The 19,379-nt window shown below is 43.0% G+C and overlaps 1 protein-coding gene, 1 non-coding gene and 1 pseudogene across 2 annotated transcripts; 1 reads left to right on the plus strand and 2 right to left on the minus strand.

The window, feature by feature from the left end:
• Nucleotides 1-808: 808 nt before the first annotated feature.
• LOC137307021 (uncharacterized) lies at nucleotides 809-16,791 on the minus strand (annotated as a pseudogene).
• Nucleotides 2,372-2,746, minus strand: LOC137307143 (histone H2B 1/2-like). Its single transcript, XM_067976465.1, has one exon. It carries the CDS (start codon nucleotides 2,744-2,746, stop codon nucleotides 2,372-2,374), a length of 375 nt encoding a protein of 124 aa, XP_067832566.1.
• A 579-nt stretch (nucleotides 16,792-17,370) lies between the features above and the next one.
• Nucleotides 17,371-17,442, plus strand: trnar-ucu (transfer RNA arginine (anticodon UCU)). Its single transcript has one exon. It is a non-coding gene; the product is annotated as a tRNA-Arg (tRNA).
• Nucleotides 17,443-19,379: the final 1,937 nt, after the last annotated feature.

The following is a 19,379-nucleotide window of genomic DNA, read 5'->3' on the forward strand; positions in this document are numbered from 1 at the left end:
TCTTACTCATATTTTCTATGTCAGGTGGCATCACTCTCATCCGTCCAATCACAATCATTGCCTTCCCCCATCCCTCATTAGCATAGGGCTGTGGGGCTTCCTATTTCATCCGAGCTCGGAGCGGATTTGGGTCATTTCTGGGTCAGAAATTGAGTTTGAACATGCCTGAGGACAAGAAAACAGCTCCCAAGAAAGGCACCAAGAAATCCTTCAGTAAAGCACCAGCCAACGGCGGCAAGAAGTCGTAACTGACACAGGAACAGAATAATTCCCTCGCTCACATCCAATAACAGAAAAATGTGATTCACTGATTCAGTAATCGCTGACACAATAATCAACACATCAGTCAGCTTCTGCTATATAAATGTGGGTAAAATAATACAGACCGAGCAAGTGTTGTCGGAGGATAAGACTGTAAATATTATTGGGTGGAACAGAACAGAATGCCTCTTGATGCCGATGATCAAACGTCCCTGGTATTTCTGTATCCCACCCGCCCAGTTTAATGACAATTTTGATATTTTGTCTCATTCACCACACAAACTGCAAATATCAATCTATTGGAGGTTGGCGACATCTGCTGTCCGGAAGCGAGTACTTCAACAGACCGATCTGGATCATTTGTTATCAACAAGTTATTGTTAGTTCGAGAATCGGAATCAAGTCCTTATTAAATTGATCCCTGACTCTCTTCAGTCAGTAACCAGCCCTTTCAAAGATACAGTGGGTGGCTCTGAAAAGAGCCTTTGGGTTATCAGATTAAATCTTGGCCGCTTTACTTGCTCTTGGTGCTCACATTGCTGGTTTTCTTCGGCAGCAGCACGGCCTGGATATTAGGCAGCACCCCGCCCTGAGCGATGGTCACCCGTCCCAGGAGCTTGTTGAGCTCCTCGTCGTTGCGGATGGCGAGTTGCAGGTGTCTGGGGATGATGCGGGTCTTCTTGTTGTCCCGGGCCGCGTTGCCGGCCAGCTCGAGGATTTCAGCCGTCAGATACTCGAGCACAGCAGCCAGATAGACCGGGGCTCCGGCACCCACACGTTCAGCGTAGTTCCCCTTTCGCAGGTGCCTGTGAACACGGCCCACAGGGAACTGCAGTCCGGCCCGGGATGAGCGAGACTTGGCCTTGGCCCGAGCTTTACCGCCGGTTTTTCCTCTTCCAGACATTTTCACAATCTCAAACACTTTCACAAAGAATGAAGAAATCCTCCCGAACTCGCCCTTCTTATACCTTCTGGAGGAATACAGTGGGGGCACTTGTGATTGGTCCAACTATTCGCAATCTCATTGGGCTGTTCGTTGAACCAATCAGAGAGCTGCTTTATTCACCAATCAATAGCCGGCAATGGGAAAAGGGCGGAAAATACCGAACTGAACAGTTGATGAAATTTGAAAAGCCCGCCAATATATTTCCAACACAAGAAGCGGATTTATTAAACAATGTCGCTTAAAGACAAAGATTTAAAAATCTCTCTCCTTTTACTCTGTTATTCCACATTTCCCGTCACAACTTCTAGAATCTTTTACAATCCGGTTAAAATCCGCCTTCATTCACCTTTCGCTTTCAATCGGGCGGGAATAAAGCCCCATTTTGTAACGGGACAGATTCCAGCTCAATCTTTGTAAAAGTAACAAACCACAGATTGTGGATTGATCCCTGTGCACAGGAGCTGCAGCGCGATCGAAACCGGAGCCGAGACTCCTGGTGTAAGAAGCCGAACAGTGACAGAGTCTTTAGACTATTCTGTACTCGGTGTGAACACCCTTTCGGGATTGCTGCTTTACAAAGGATTGCGGTTCTGAAAGTGATATTCCCGAATAATGAGCAAACAAAGGTGACAAGGAGAAAGAAATGACTGAAGTGTAATCCACCGCCTTAAAACGGCTCTGATGGGGCAGATGCGGGGGAAGGGGCGGAATATGAGCGGGAATGAGAGGATCAAGGACACGTTTTTAGTTATTGGGACTGAATAAAAAAGCGATCCACTGATTATACTGGGCAGTGATTGAGAGAATCTTACAGATTTCAAGAGAAATTTCAAAAGCACAAGAACATAGGAACAGGGAGTCGGCCATTCAGCCCCTCTTTCCTGCTCCGCCATTTGATAAGATCATGGCTGATCTGTGATCTAACTCCATACACCTGCCATTGCCCCATATCCCTTCATACCTTTCGTTGCCAAAAAGCTATCTATCTGATTTAAATTTAGCATTTGAGCTGGTATCAATTGCCGTTAGAGAGAACGTTAGTGTCAAATTATCTACAGTAAAATGATTCCATACAGAGGTGTCGGTACAGCGTCTTCAGAGAGACTGTGGGTGGCTCTTAAAAGAGCCTTTGTGTTTAAAATTTTTTCAGTTAATTGTTGAGTTTTACTTGGAGCTGGTATATTTGGTCACTGCCTTTGTCCCTTCTGAAACGGCGTGCTTGGCCAGTTCCCCGGGCAGCAGCAGGCGCACGGCGGTCTGGATCTCCCGGGAGCTGATGGTCGCCCGCTTGTTGTAATGGGCCAGGCGGGAAGCCTCACCTGCGATGCGCTCGAAAATATCGTTCACAAAGGAGTTCATGATGCCCATGGCCTTGGAGGAGATGCCGGTGTCGGGGTGAACCTGCCTCATCACTTTGTAGATGTAGATGGAGTAACTCTCCTTCCTCGACTTTCTCCGCTTCTTGCCGCCTTTGCCCGGTGCTTTATTCAAGGTTTTCTTGGCGCCCTTCTTGGGAGCTGCTTTCTTGTCCTCAGGCATTTTCAAACTCAATTTCAGACCCAGAAATGACCCAAATCCGCTCCGAGCTCGGATTAAATCGGCAGCCCCACAGCCCTATGCTAATGAGGGATGGGGGAAGCTAATGATTGTGATTGGGTCATTGGGAGTGATGCAACGTCGTCTATTATTTTCATTCTCTGATTGGATATCTGAAGAAACCAATCAGATTTAGTACCTGCCACCAATCACAAACACGCTCACACTGCACATTGTCCGGTTTCAGCAATTTGTTCCGAACTGTTGCAGTTCTGCTTCCGGCCAGTAGATGTCCCCAAACCCCGGGACAGTGAAGTTTGCAGATGAGAGAGGGACAGAGCAGAAACTAATTCTTCACATTATATTGCACGAGTGGGATTTAGATAAACTGGGAATGGAGAACATTTTGTCAGACAAATCATTAGTTGTAATGCTGTATTAAATGCTTGTAATTAATTTCGGGGTTATAGCCGATACTGAGGAAGAATGCAACAAAATACATGAAGACTTTTATCAGCTTGCTGAAAGGCGGTCGAAATGGCCATTGAATTTCCATATAAAAAGGTGTGAGGTGGTGCATTTTGCTCGGAGAAATAAGGAGGCCACATACTGCTTGGAAATTAAGAGTCTAAATGGGGTGGAAGAACAAAGGGATTTCGGGGTACAGATTGATAAATGATTAAAAGTAGCAGCACAGGATGATAAGGCCATAAAAAAGCAAACACATAGGTTTATTCCCAGAGGAATAGAATTGTAAAGCAGGTAAGTTCCGTCGAACTGTAATTTAAACTGTCAAACCTTTGGCCAAACTGTTAAGCTTTCCTTTTCTGAAATCTGTGCTGACTATTCTTTGTTATATTTTCGGTTTCTAGATGTTTTTCTGTTGCTTCATTGAGTAAAGGATTCCATGATCAATCCTACCACCGACCTTTAGTTAACTGGTCTTATGTTCCCTGGACTTGTTCTACATCCTGTTTTAAAATATAAGAATCACATTAGCTGTCATCCAGTCCTCTGGCACTATTCCTTTTTTGATGATTTTTTCCGATGCATGTAACAATGCCTCTGCTATCTCTTCCCTTGCTTCATTTAATATGCACAGATGCAATCTATCTGGACCAGGAGTTTAACCACACTTTCGAACATAAATGCCTTGATATCTTTATTGATCTCTTCCTCTAATACATTCACCCTGTTAATCTCCCGGGTAAATACTGAGGCAAAGTAACAATTCAACATTTCTGCCATTTCGCTGACGTTATCTGTGAGTTTATCTTGTGCATCACTTAGTGGCACTCAATTAATTCTGATTTTCCTTTTGTTATTTTTGTGTCAGTGGAATAATTTACTATTTCTTTTTATATTCCTTGATAATTTGATTTCCTGGCTCCTGTTTGCTTCCCGAATTTTTTTTGTGACTTCTTCCGAGCCTCTTCCTATTCGTTTTTGCCATCCTCTTATTTAATATCTATGAATGAGAAATTCCACCAGCTTGTTGTGTCTGTTCAGGGGCTGATGTTTGGGAACTATTTATTGTCTATGATTAAAGTGCCAGAAACCCAAAGGGAGCAATTCAGTCCGAAACTCCACAGAAACACTCCACTTCTCCCTCCTGGTGAAATAAGGCGCTAGAATGGTGAGTATAGCTGCCTTCCAAGCAGTTAATTCCAACAGGTTTGAATCCCAGCACGCTGAATTCAGAAACACCAAGACTGGAACTGAATTTGATGATGTTCAGAGGGACAGTGTTTCCAAAACACAAACGGGTTTAATTTATATTAAAAATACTTTTAAAATTCATTTATTTCCCGCATAATGTTGAATTTAACTCTGTTCCTTTGTATTATTATTTGCCCTGATCTGTACGGTGGATACGAGACACAATTGCTCGGATTCAGTGAAATTAATTGATTTTCGGAAGTTTTTCCTCTGATGATTCCTTTTCCTTATTTAAATTATATCGGATTAACCTTTCTGATCTATTGAAGGGTCATCGTCCTGAACCGTTAACCCGAGCCTCCCTTCTCCACAGGTGCTGCCGGACCTGCTGAGTCTTTCCAGCATTTTCGGTTTTAATTTTTTCTGTATTTTGTCCCTTTCACTTTTGACGGTCGCCGTTGAACCTTCCAGATTTGCGCTCAGTTTTTATTTGTGCTTCAGTTCGGTTTATTTGAATTAATATAAATCGTGTCCTGAGAAATCAGACAGAAATATTGTGCAATGGAGAGTGAAATATAATGGGGCAACTTTCGAATGAGCAAAACAAAAACTTTATTATGAATCAATTGTCTAATTTTTCACTGAAAAACATGAAAAAATATGAGAGTAGAAGTTACAGAGAGAAACTATTTCCTCACATTGCACATTGTCCTGAATCTGAAACAACGACAGATAATGTGAATTTCTTCCGCTCTGTTACAGTTCTCACTTATGGCCAGTCGATGTCAGATTGTATGTGAGTGTGAGAGTAATTCTCTGTCTGTCAGTTTCTGGTACTGTATGTGAGCGTGATATTCATTCTGTATCCGTCAGTCGCCAGTTCAGTCTGTGAGTGTGGGATTCATTCTGTATCTGTCAATCTGTGGGAATGTGTGTGAGTGTGGGATTCATTCTGTCTCTGTCAATCTCTGGTATTTTATCTCAGTGTTGGATTCATTCTGTACCTCAGTCTCTGGGCAAAGTGCAAGTCTGGATTCGTTCTGTATTCTTATTTCAGGCTGCAGTATGGTGCTTGAAACTGTATCTTTAATTCACTAATTTATGCAAATCTTTTGTGTAGCATTAATTTGTAAATATGGATACACTTTTGGATTTTGTTTCAATCAAACAACGTGTGGGAGTTTTTTGTCGGATTATATCTTAATCTCTGTGAAGATAATGTACACTTCAGTCTTTTACTGTGAAATTATTGGACTGGTATTTATGGTGTAGCTCAGTCAGTACTAATGGAATTGACACTCTTTCTTTCAGTCTGACACGGTATGAGATATTTGGACTCGTGTGTAAGGTGCAGCTCACTCTGTACTCATGGAATTGACACTCTTTCTTTCAGTCTGACACTGTATGAGATTTTTGGACTGGTGTGCAATGTGTGGTTCAGTCTGCACGAATGGAATTGACATTCCAACTTTCAGTCAGACACTGCAAGAGATTTTTGGTCTCGTTTGTAATGTGTAGCTTAGCCTACATTAATAGGATTCATGCTGTATGTTTCAGTTTGATAAAGTATCAGATTTTTGGACGGTATATAATGTGTAGCTCAGTCTGCACTAATGGAATTTATACTGTACCTTTCAATCTGATACAAACCAGCCTAAATATATTACACAGTAAGGTGTAGTTCAGTCTGCACTAATGGAATTGATACTGTATCTTTCAATTTGTTACTGAATGTGACTTTTGGACTTGAATCTAATGTATACCTCAGTCTGCACTAATGGGATTGATACTGTATCTTACAGTCTGATACTGTGTGAGATTTCTATACTGGTATGTAACATGTAGGTCAGTCTGTACTAATCACATCGATACCATATCTTTCAGTCTGATATTGTACCCGATTTTTGGACAGGTATCTGATGTGAACGTCTGTATGCAGTAAAGGAATTGATACTGTACTTTCAGTTTGACACAATGTGATTTTTGGACAGGTAACTAATGTGTACCTCAGTCTGCACGAATGGGAATGATACTGTATCTTCCAGTACAATAATTTATGTGAATATTGGTCTTGTATATAATGTGTAGCTCAATCTGCACTTATGGAAGTTATACTGTATCATTCAACTTGGCACTGTGATTTTTGGACTGGTATGTGATGTGTTGCTCAGTCTGCACAATTGGGGTTGATACTGTGTCTTTCAGTCTTATACTGTATGAGAATTTTGGACTGGTATCTAATGTGTACCTCAGTCTGCAGTGAATGAATTGAAACTGTACATTTCATTCTGACACTATGAGGTTTTTGGACATATATGTGAGTCAAATATGGGTAACATCTGAACTGGTATCTAATTTGTATCTCAGTGTACAATAGTGGCATGAATACTGCATCTTTAAACTCATAATGAGTGTGAGTTGTGGGCTGGTATTTAATTTGAATCTTGGGGTGCATGATTGTGATTCATTCTGTACCTATCAATCAGTCCAATGTGTCAGTTCTATCTGGTATTTAATTTGTAGCTAAGGCTGAACTAATGTGAGATTGACAGAGTGCCTTTCAATCTGATACTGGGTGTGATTTTGGACTGGGAATTATTTATCTGCCGGTCAGCTGTAATGAATCGTTGTGAAATGGAAATTACATCTGTCTCTCCTGCTCTGTTTCACTGTTGGATTGGGATCAGTGTGGGACTGACTATTTCCGCTGTCTGAGACTGTGGGACTGATGACCTGTCTGTGTCTCTGTGCTCTGTGAGTGATAATGTACTTACTGTGTGTGAGAAGGAGCTGGCTGCACTGACTGCTCCTTGTGCCTCGGGTGGAGTAAACATCACACTGATTCTGGGTCCTTCAAGGATTTGACTGTCGGAAGAAAAAGATTCACTTGTAATTCAAGAACAGGTGAAATAGAAAATACAAAAGTGATCAATTGAATCTCTCCGTTAATAATCATTGTAATAACCACAAATGAAAACCAGCGATACAAACAGTGTCAGTGTCTGACTCCACTGCAGTACTGCAGCTCTCAGCTTCTGCACACCAGGTGTGTTGGGCAGTTTTACAACAATTTAGTGACATCCAGACACAACCCAACCCCTGCACTGATCCATGAATGGGACTACCCGATGGGGCGGGGACCTTTGATCATATCAGATTTCTGTTTCCCACTCCCTTGGGACAAACCATTGAACTGAAACAAAACAGACGCTGTTTAAAATGTGTCCTTCAACCTTCTCACCTGATGTCTGCCATAGATGCTCTTTGTTTCACTCCCCATATCCTTACTGTCCGGCTCTGTTTACTTTTCAGAAACAAACACTACAGGTTAATGGGCAGGTTTAAAAAATCAGATTTAGTACCTGCCACCAATCATAAACACGCTCACACTGCACATTGTCCGGTTTCAGCAATTTGTTCCGACCAGTTCTGCTTCCGGCCAGTCGATGTCCCCAAACCCCGGGACAGTGAAGTTTGAAGATGAGAGAGGGACAGAGCAGAAACTAATTCTTCACATTATATTGCACGATTGGGATTTAGAAAAATTGGGAATGGAGGCGAGCTGCAAGTACATTTTGTTAGACCAAACATTAGTTGTAACGCAGTGTTAAATTCTTGTAATTGATTTAGGAGGTATTGTCAACACTGAGGAAGACAGCGGCAAAATAAACTTGCAGAACGGCTGTGTAAATGGCCAGTGAATTTCAATATCGAAAGGTTTGCGGTGCTGCATTTCGCTGGAGGGAATAAGGAGGCCACATACTGCTTGAAAAATTACAGTCTAAATGGGATAGAGGAACAATGTAAATCGTGTCCTGAGAAATCAGAGAGAAATACTGCGCAATGTGGCAAATTCACAACTATTGAACGAGTGGAACAAAAACTTTATTATGAATAAATTGTCTTCATTTTTCACTGTCAAAAAGTGCAAAAATTCGAGAGTAAAAGTTACAGACAGAAACTTTCCTCAAAATGCACATTGTCCTGTTTCTCTCACCACGACAGATAATGTGAATTTGATCCGCTCTTTTACAGTTCTCGCTTACGTCCATTCGAGGTCAGTCTCAGGTACTGTATATGAGAGTGGGGTTTATTGTGTATCTGTCTGTCTCTGGTACTGTGCGTGAGTTTGGGATTCTTTCTGTATCTGTCAGTCTCTGGTGCTGAGTGTGAGCATGGGGTATATTCTGCATCTGTCACTCTCAGGTACTATATATAAGTGATGGATTCGTTCTGTATCTGTCAGTCTCAAGTGCTTTATGTGAGTTTGGGAATAATTCTGTATCTGTCAGTCTCTGGTACTGTCTGTGTGTGGGGGGGATACATTCTGTATCTGCCATTCTCTGCTACTTTATCTCAGTGAGGGATTCATTCTGTAATTCAGTCTCTGAGACAATGTGCAAGTCTGGATTCATTTTGGGTTCTTATTTCAGTTTACAGTATCGTATTTGAAACTGTATCTTTACCACTTCAAAGTAGATACAGTTCTTCGTCGAGTATTTGATTTGTTAATATAGATACACTTTTCGATTTTCTTTAATCAAGCACCATGTGTGAGTTTTGGCTCAGTGTTACATCTTAATCTCTGAACTCTATTGTGAATGATAATGTACCTTTCAATCTGTTCACGTTGAAATTACTTGACTGGTATATAATGTGTCGTTCAAACTGCAATAATGGGATTAATTCTGCATCTGAGTCTAACACTGTATGAGATATTTGGACTGGTGAGTAACATATAGCTCAGTCTGTGCTAATGGAATCGATATTGTATCTTTGAGTCTGATATTGTATGAGATTGTTGGACTGCTCTATAATGTGTGGCTCAGTCTGCACGAATAGAATCGATACGTTATCTTTCAGTCTAAAAGTGTATGAGATTGTTGGACTGTTACATAATGTTAAGCTAATAGAATTTAAACGATATCTTCCAGTCTGATCATCTATTTGATTTTTGGACTCGTATGCAATGTGTAGCTCAGTCTGTACCAATGGTATTGATAATGTTTATTTCAGTATAACACGAGTATTTACCAATATATCGAATATGTAGCTCAGTCTGCACCAATGGAATTGATACTGTATCTTTCAATCTGACCCTATGAGATTTTTGGACTGGTATGTAATGTGTAGCTCAGTCCGCAGTAATGCGAGTGTGAGATTCATTCTGTATCTGTCAGACTCTGGTACTTTGCGTGAGTGTGAGATTCATTCTACAACTGTCAGACTCTGGAACTGTGTGTGAGTGTGGGATTCATTCTGTATCTGTCAGTCTCTGATGCTGTGTGTGAGTGTGGGATTCATTCTGTATCTGTCTGTCTCTGGTGCTGTGTGTGAGTGTGAGATTCATTCTACAACTGTCAGACTCTGGTACTGTGCATGAGTGAGATTCATTCTGTTCCTGGTACTGTATGTGAGTGTAGGATTCATTCTATATCTGTCAGTCTCTGGTACTGGCTGTGAGCATGGGGTATATTCTGCATCTCTCAGTCTCAGGGGTACTATATATCAGTGATGGATTCATTCTGTATCTGTCAGTCTCTGATACTGTGTGTGAGTGTGGGATTCATTCTGTGTCTGTCAGTCTCTGGTACTTTATCTCAGTGTGGGATTCATTCTTTAATTCAGTATCTTCCAGTCTGAACATTTGAGGTTTTTGAACGAGTATGTAATGTCTAGCTCAGTCTGTATCAATGGTATTGATACTGTTTATTTCAGTATAATACTCTGAGTATTTACCAATATATCTAATATGCAGCTCAGTCTGCACTAGTGGATTTGATACTGTATCTTTCAATCTGACACAATGAGATTTTTGCTCTGGTACGTAATTTGTAACTCAGCCTGCACTAATGTAGGTGACTATGAGATTCACTTTGTATCTCTCAGTCTCTTGGTACTGCGTGTGAGTGTGGGATTCATGCTGCATCTGTCACTCCCTGGTACTCAATTTAACTGTGGGATTCATTCAGTATATACATTCTCTAGTACTGTGTGTGGGTGTTGAATTACATCCATATATGCAGTTTCTCATAATGTATGTTAGTATGGGATTCATTCAGTATCTGTCATTCTCAGGTACTGTGTGTGAGTGTGGGATTCATTCTGTATCTGTCTGTCTCTGGTGATGTGAGTGAGTGTGGGATTCATTCTGTATCTGTCAGTCTCTGGTACTGTTTGTGAGTGTGGGATTCATTCTGTATTTGTCTGTCTCTGGTGCTGTGTGTGAGTGTGGGATTCATTCTGTATTTGTCTGTCTCTGGTGCTGTGTGTGAGTGTGGGATTCATTCTGTATCTGTCAGTCTCTGGTACAGTGTGTGAGTGTGGGATTCATACTTTACCTCTCAGTCCCTAGTGCTTTATGAGATTGTGGGATGAACTCAGTACCTGTCAGTCCTTGGTGCTGTATGCCTGTGTGGGATTCATTCTGTATCTATCATGTCTGGTACCATATTTGAGTGTGGTACTTGCTCTGTGTCTGTCTGTCTCTCGTACTGTATGTGAGTGTGGGATTCATTCTGTGTCTGTGTGTCTCTGTACTGTATCTGTGTGAGAGATTCATTCTGTATCTGTACATAGTTATTCTCTCAGATTACATTATCATGTTCAATATTGTAGGATTAGTACCTTAATGCTTAAATAGTTTTTCTCATTATTTAATTGGTAAATATGGACACACTTTAGAATTTGATGCTGGAGCTTTTAATCTGATAATTTGTGTGCTTTTTGAACTACTATTAAACCTGTATCTCTGTGAGTAATATTGTGAATGATAATGTATCTTTCAAAAAGATATGGTGACATTTTGGAATTGGTCTATAATGTGTCGATCTGTCTGCACGAAAGGAATTGATACTGCATCTCTAAATTTTATTTGAGAATATTTTTGGACTCATGTGTAATGTGTATCTCAGTCTGTGCTAATAGAATTGATACTGTATCTTTAAATCTCATACTATGAGTATATTATAAACTGGTATCTAATTTGTTTCTCAGGTTACACTGTCACAGCATTTCTCAATCTGATACTGTACATGAGTTTTGACTTGCAATTTGTATCTCTTGATACGCTATTCAAATGGATACTGCATTAATTAAACTCACGTGTTTGTGAGAGTTCTGGGCTGGTATTCAATTTGGTCGGTTGTTATATAAAGTTAAATTTCACGGGATCCAAGGTGAGGTAGCCAATTGGATAAAAAAATTGGCTTGGCGACAGAAGACAGAGGGTGGTTGTGGAGGGTTGTTTTTCAAACTGGAGGCCTGTGACCAGCGGTGTGCCTCAGGGATCGGTGCTGCGTCCGCTGTTATTTGTTATGTATATTAATGATTTGGATGAGAATTTAGGAGGCGTGGTTAGTAAGTTTGCAGATGACACCAAGATTGGTGGCATTGTGGACAGTGAAGAAGGTTATCTAGGATTGCAACGGGATCTTGATAAATTGGGCCAGTGGGCCGATGAAAGGCAGGTGGAGTTTAATTTAGATAAATGTGAGGTGATGCATTTTGGTAGATCGAATCGGGCCAGGACCTACTCCGTTAACGGTAGGGCGTTGGGGAGAGTTATAGAACAAAGAGATCGAGGAGTACAGGTTCATAGCTCCTTGAAAGTTGAGTCACAGGTGGATGGGGTGGTGAAGAAGGCATTCAGCATGCTTGGTTTCATTGGTCAGAACATTGAATACAGGAGTTGGGATGTCTTGTTGAAGTTGTACAATACATTAGTAAGGCCACACTTGGAATACTGTGTACAGTTCTGGTCACCCTATTATAGAAAGGATATTATTAAACTAGAAAGAGTGCAGAAAAGATTTACTGGGATGCTACCGGGACTTGATGGTTTGACTTATCGGGAGAGGTTGGATAGACTGAGACTTTTTTCCCTGGAGAGTAGGAGTTCTAGGGGTGATCTTATAGAAGTCCATAAAATAATGAGGGGCATAGATAAGGTAGATAGTCAAAATCTTTTCCCAAAGGTAGGGGAGTCTATAACGAGGGGACATAGATTTAAGGTGAGAGGGGAGAGATACAAAAGGGTCCAGAGGGGCAATTTTTTCACTCAAAGGGTGGTGATTGTCTGGAACGAGCTGCCAGAGGCAGTAGTAGAGGCGGGTACAATTTTGTCTCTTAAAAAGCATTTGGACAGTTACATGGGTAAGATGGGTATAGAGGGATATGGGCCAAGTGCAGGCAATTGGGTCCAGCTTAGTGGTATAAACTGGGCGACATGGACATGTTGGGCCGAAGGGCCTGTTTCCATGTTGTAACTTCTATGATAATCTCGGGGTATCTGGTATTTAATCCATGGCTAATGTTGCCCTTTTGTGAAATTGACATCCTGAAAGCGTGACTTTGTACTGGGATTTTTGTATCTTCCTGTCAGCAGGACTGAGTTCGGGGGAAATGGAAACAGCGTCTGCCTCACCTGCTCTGTTTGACTGTTGGATTGAAAATGTGTCTCTGGAACTTGGGATCAGTGTGGGACTGACCGCTTCTGCTGTCTGAGACTGTGGACCTGATTACTGTCTGTGTCTCTGTGCTCTGTGAGTGACAATATACCTACTGTGTGTGAGAAGGAGCTGGCTGCACTGTTCCTTTGCCTCGGGTGGAGGAAACTTCACATTCATTCTGGATCCTTCAAATATTTGCCTGTAGAAAGAAACGTATCTCTTGTAACTCAAGAACAAGTGAGGTAGAAAATGCAAAAGTGATCAGTTTAATATCTCTGTTAATAATTATTTTTAATGTTCACAAATGATTTCCAGTGATACAAAGAGTGTCAGTGTCTAACTCCACTGCAGTACTGCAGCTCTCAGCTTCTGTACACCAGGTGTGTTGGGCGGTTTTAAAATAATTTAGTAACATCCAGACACAACCCAACCCCTGCACTGATGCATGAATGGGATTACCCGATGGGGCAGGGACCTTTGTGCAGGTCAGGTTTCTAATCCCCTCTCCCATGGGACTAACCGTTCAACTGAAAGCAAACAGCCGCTGTTCAAAATGTGTCCTTCACACTTCTCACCTGTTGCCTGCAATTGATGCTCTTTGTTTCACTCCCCACATCTGTTTCCACTCTTCACTGTCCAATAACAATAAACACAGTGGGACTGGAACTAAACCAGCACCATTCACTCCTGGTTTGGGGAGAGAAAGCAGCAATGGTTTTAATAGCAGGTTCTTCCCATTCTCTCTCCCTCACTCTGGACACACCCTGGACACACACAGCCCGAGAATGACCTCTCCCTTCCCCCTCTCACTCCATGTTCCGGGACCAGTTCCTGATCCACTCCGCCTCTTACAAACAGCCCCCGGACTCCCCCTGACCTTCCCCCGGACTCAATGCCGATCTCTGAGCCCATCTGCGGACACGGTCCCGAAGCGATGAGCTGCTGTAACGAGGCTGCTCTTTGCTCCCTTCCCCCGGGGGCCGTGATCTCTCCATTCCCGGCTGTTTTGAACCATCTTCTTCCGCTCACTGAGGGAATGGCGCCCACAGGCCGAGCTGGGGGAGGGGAGCGCGCATGCGCTCTTCTGCTCACCACCAAGCAGCGCTGGGGGCGGGGCTGAGTCACGCATGCGCAGATATCTGGTTTAATTCCCAATACCAAAATCGATGGAAACTTTCCCCAATTGGAATTTTTCAGAGTCTGAGCAAAGGAAGTGGGGGAAAGGTCAGAGGGAATGGGGTCCACAGGCAGTGCAGGAACAGGCACCAGAATGGGAAACAGATGGGATTCCACCGGTGCCTAACGCTGGAATCCAGACTGACTTTACAATCTCCAACTATTAAACTGGATGTTTCCATCCCTGCTGTTCCTCTCGGTATCTTTTGATGGTAAAGGGGCTTTCACAGATAAAGTGGGACGTTTTGAAATGAGCCAATGGGTTCTGTTCATTCTTGGCCCCTTTACTAATTAAGTAACGTGTGACTCCGAAACTGAAGGCAGGATTTCTCAAACCAATCCTGGAGAAACATGGGAGAAAAATGGGAGTCGGTGTATTTGCTGGGACCGTGTGGGATTAACATCAGACTGCAACAGTCCCAGATTAATGTAATCAGAGTGAAACTCAGGAACACTGAGAGTAATAGCGAACGGAACTGGTCTGCAAAACCGAATATAGTACAACAGGCAAGAGAGGGTTAAATTCGGCCCACATTGTTTTTGTCACTCTCTGCACTGTCCCTGAGTGTGGGGTTAATAGTGTGTCCGTCTCTGGTATATCAGTGAGAGATAAGAATGCATCTTCTGTCTCTCCAACGGGATTTTCTGGATAAAACGCAAGCTCACAGGTCAGTCTGGAACTGATACTGTGGCACTGTGCCTCTCCGCTCGCTCTGTCACCGTATTTGTCTTCCTTTCTCTCTCACTCTCTGATGCTCGATATGAAGGTTGGATACAGATATTGAGCGTGATATGAACACACTGATAGGAAGTGTAAGACTGACAGGCTCTGTCTCTCTCTCCAGTGCTGGACATGATCCCCATATGGAACCAACGCGGGTAGGTGGACTCGAAACACGGTTTACTGGTCAACAAGGCGAAAGGCGAGTAATATTTCTGATCTCCTGGGCACCAGGCCGTTCACTGTTATTTGTTTCTGTACAGAGTTACATTTCAGTGATTCCCCAGTGAGTTTGATGCGTTATGTAAATAATCCAACAAAATAGAACAGAAACGGAGTGAAGCGCTGAATCCCACAAATGTGGAAAGGTTAGTCGAGCAGTTCTGGTGATGCTTTACGAGACCAGCATGGGGTCCAGAAGTTACCGTTTAAAGTACCGGACTGTGGTCGGTGCCCCGAATCCAGTCCCATTAATACCTCATCTCGTCCACACCGAGACAAAAGCAGCTCAAAGCAGCACTGGTAGCATGATATCAGCGTCTCCCTTCAGACAGTAATCAGCCCTTTCACAGATACCGTGGGTGGCTCTGAAAAGAGCCTTTACATCGAGTTACATCGAAATTACGTCACAGAAACAGGCCATTCGGCCCAATTGGTCTGATGCCGGCGTTTATGCTGCTCACGCGCCTCCTCCTTCCTTACTTCATCTAACCCTATCGGCATATCCTTCCATTCCTTTCGCCCTCATGTGCTGATCTATCTTCCCCTTAAATGCATCTATGCTATTGGCCTCAGCTATCCTAAGAAACCCTATCATTAATGAAAATCAGCCTTGTCTTTTCTAATGAAACGAGACCCAGTCTGCTCAGCCTTTCCTGATAAGAATATCCTCTCATTTCTGGTATCATCCTTGTGAATCTTTTTTTGCATCTTCTCCAATGCCCCTATGTCTGTAATATGGTGACCAGAAATGTTCGCATTATTCCAAATGTGGTCTCACCAAGATCCCATACTAGTTTAACATAACTTCTTAGCTTTTCAATTCTATCCCTCCAGAAATTAATCCAAGTGTTTGATTTGCCTTTTTATCACCAGCGTCGCTACTTTCAGTAATTTGTTCATCTGCACCACGAGATCCCTTTGCTCCTCTATCCCGTTTAGACTCTTATTATCCAAACAGTATGTGATCTCCTTATTCTTCATTCTGCAAGTTTATTAATGTCCTCTTGAATTTTGACACATTCTTCATTTGTATTAAATACACCCCCCAATTTGATGTCATCAGCAAATTTTGAAATTGTACATCCGATTCCGGAATCCAAATCATTATTGTAAATTGTGAAAAACAGTGGTCCCAGCACCGATCCCTGTGGAATTCCACTTCCCAACTTTTGCCAATCTGAGTACCGACCCTGGACCTCTATTCTCGGTTTTCTGTTTTGTCGCCAGCTTCCGATCCATTCCACCACCTGTCCACTGACTCCACGTGCTCTGAACTCAGCCATGCGTCAACAATGTGGTACATTATCGAAGGCCTTCGGAAAATCCAAATCTATCACATCTACTACATGAACCTTGTCTTTCTGTTCCTTCCTCAAATGATTTAATAAGTTTGTTCGTGTCCTTGCCCTGTTATTAGATTAAATCTTGGCCGCTTCACTTGTTCTTGATGCTCCCAGCGCTTTTCTTCGGGAGCAGCACGGCCTGGATATTAGGCAGCACCCCGCCCTGAGCGATGGTCACCCCTCCCAGCAGTTTGTTGAGCTCCTCGTCGTTGCGGACGGCTAGTTGCATGTGTCTGGGGATGATGCGGGTCTTCTTGTTGTCGCGGGCCGCATTACCGACCAGTTCGAGGATTTCAGCCGTCAGATACTTGAGCACAGCAGCCTGACAGACCGGAGCTCCGGAACCCACACATTCAGCAGAGTTCCCCTTTCTCAGGACCTGTGAACACGGCCCACAGGTAACTGCAGTCCGGTCCGGGATGAGCGAGACTTGGCCTTGGCCCGAGTTTTACCACCGGATTTTCCTCTTCCAGACATTTCCACAATCTCACAAACACTGTCACAAAGAATGAAGAAATCCTCCAGAGCTCGCCCTTCTACCTTCTGGAGGATTGCAGTGAGGGCCACTTTTGATGGGTCTCTCTCAAAGTGTTTACACTGCCCCCCCCACCCTCACTGATATTCTATCTTTCAACTGCTGTAATATTGTCCTTTAGCAATATTGCTACTCCTCCTCCTTTCCCTGCTTCTCTGTCCTTTCTAAAGATCTTATAGACTTGAATATTAAGCTGACATTTGTGCCCAGTTGGTAGTCAGGTCTCAGTAATGATTTCATGAATTATTTAACTTTACTCGATGGCTGATATGTGTTGCGGCAAAGTGTATTTCCACTGGTCAAGTATTGCAGGGATCGAGGATCTCTTCAGTCCGATATCAGGTGAAGAATTACTGGCTGTTGTGTAATTTCCATTGATTGGGGCTTGGCGTCATCGACTGGGCGGAAACGGGAACTGCAACAGAGCGAGAAAGGATCCGTCAGAAACCAGTTTAAAGTGAGAACAAAATGTGTGTTCAGGATCTAATGGGTAAAAACTATTTTATTGATGATTATTTCCAGCGATGGTGGTATAGTGGTGAGTATAGCTGCCTTCTAAGCAGTTGACCCGGGTTTGATCCCCGGCCATCGCAATTCAATGTTTACATTCATCTGCTTTCTTCAGAAACTCTAAGTTTGCAGCCGAATTTGTTGCAGTTCAGCTCTGTCAGCCCGAAGATTGGGAAAACTTTAAAAACCAGCATAGAATGACTAAAAGAATAATAAAGAGAGACACAATAAATTATGAGAGTAAACTAGCAAGAAATATAAAAACTGACAGTAAAAGCTTCCACAAGTATATAAAAAGGAAGAGGGCAGCTAAAGTAAACATTGGTCAAACAGCGGCCAAAGGCGGAGGAGCAGAGGGAAGGGCTGTGGAGCAGGAGGAGATTACAGAGATAGGGAGGGTAAGGACGACGATAAGCCATGATCTTATTGAATACGGGAGCAGCTCGAGGGGCTTCATGGCCTCTTCCTGCTCCTATTACTTGTGTTCTTATACAAGAAAGAAAAATTAAACTGCAGGCTCAGGAGACAGGAAGCCATTGCAGGTCAATGAGGACTTGGCTGATTGGTGAGGGACTTAGTGCGGGATAGGATACGGACAGCAGAGTTTTGGATGAGCTGAAGTTTGTGGAGAGGCCGGAGAGGAGAACAAAGGCCAGAGACGTTTCAAACCCATGGCTGAGGGTTTTAGTTGCAGATGGGCTCGGCAGGTGGGACGTTACGGATGTAGAAGTAGGCGGTCTTTGGTATGGAGCGGGTATGGGGTCAGAAGCTTCGCAGTTATCATCAGTCAGGATCAGCCTCAGACGAAAGCCAGGCATGGTGTTGGAATCAGTGGCAATGATGTGGAAGTTGTGGGACCAAAGACTCTCCAATTGTAACCAGAGGAAATTGTGGCTCATCTGAAACACGATGTCGGTCTGATAAAACAAAGACCTGGAAGGATCAAGAGAGGCGGTGGTTTTGTCAGCGTACATCTGAAAGCTGGTCCGTGTCTGCGATGATGTGCCCCATTGTCCAGTGTGCATTACTCCTAAGTGCTTCACATTGTTCAGATGTGACCCAGTATCCAGTGTGCATTATTAAATGTTACACGATGTGATGCAGTGTCCGGTGTGCATTAAGATTCGATGTTTCACATTGACCATAGTTGGCCCAGTGTTTAATGTGCATTATTACTAAATGCTTCATATTGACATTGCAGTGTCCAATGTGTACATAAGAACATAAGAACATGAGAAATTGGAGCAGGAGTGGGCCAATCGGCCCCTCGAGCCTGCTCCGCCATTCAATAAGATCATGGCTGATCTGATCCCAACCACAAATCTAAAGAACACAAGAAGTCGGAGCAGGACCCGGCCACATATCCCCTGGGCCCTCTCCGCCACCCACAGGGCATTGACCGATCCGAACTCAGCTTCATGTCCAATTTCCTGCCCGCTCCCCATAACCCCTAATTCCCTTTACTTCTAGGAAACTGTCTATTTCTGTTTTAAATTTATCTAATGATGTAGCTTCCACAGCTTCCTGGGGCAGCAAATTCCACAGACCTACCACCCTCTGAGTGAAGAAGTTTCTCCTCATCTCAGTTTTGAAAGAGCAGCCCCTTATTCTAAGATTATGCCCCCTAGTTCTAGTGTATCATTATTAATAAATGTATCTCATTGACCAGATGTGGTCCAGGGTCCAGTGTGCATTATTATTAAATGTTACACGTTGACGAGATGTGGCAGTGTCCAAACTGCATTATTAATGAATGTTTCACATTGACCAGATGTGGGCTAGTGTACATTGTACATTGTTGTTAAATGATTGACAGTGACCAGATGTGACCGAGCGGCCAGTGTGCATTATTATTACATGTTTCTCATTGACCAGATGTGGTTGAGAGTCCCGTGTGCACTGTTATTAAATGTTTCAAATTGGCCAGATGTGAGCCAATTTCCAGTGTACATTAGAATTGCATGTTTCACATTGACCCGTTGTACCCCAGTGTCTAGTGTGCATTATTATTAAGTGTATT

This window comes from Heptranchias perlo, chromosome X (assembly GCF_035084215.1).
Source record: "Heptranchias perlo isolate sHepPer1 chromosome X, sHepPer1.hap1, whole genome shotgun sequence".
Lineage (NCBI taxonomy): Eukaryota > Metazoa > Chordata > Chondrichthyes > Hexanchiformes > Hexanchidae > Heptranchias > Heptranchias perlo.

What these genes read in the sequence shown, in the direction of transcription:
- LOC137307143 (XM_067976465.1), bottom strand. Translation starts at nt 2,746, where the DNA reads ATGCCTGAGGACAAGAAAGCAGCTCCCAAGAAGGGCGCCAAGAAAACC.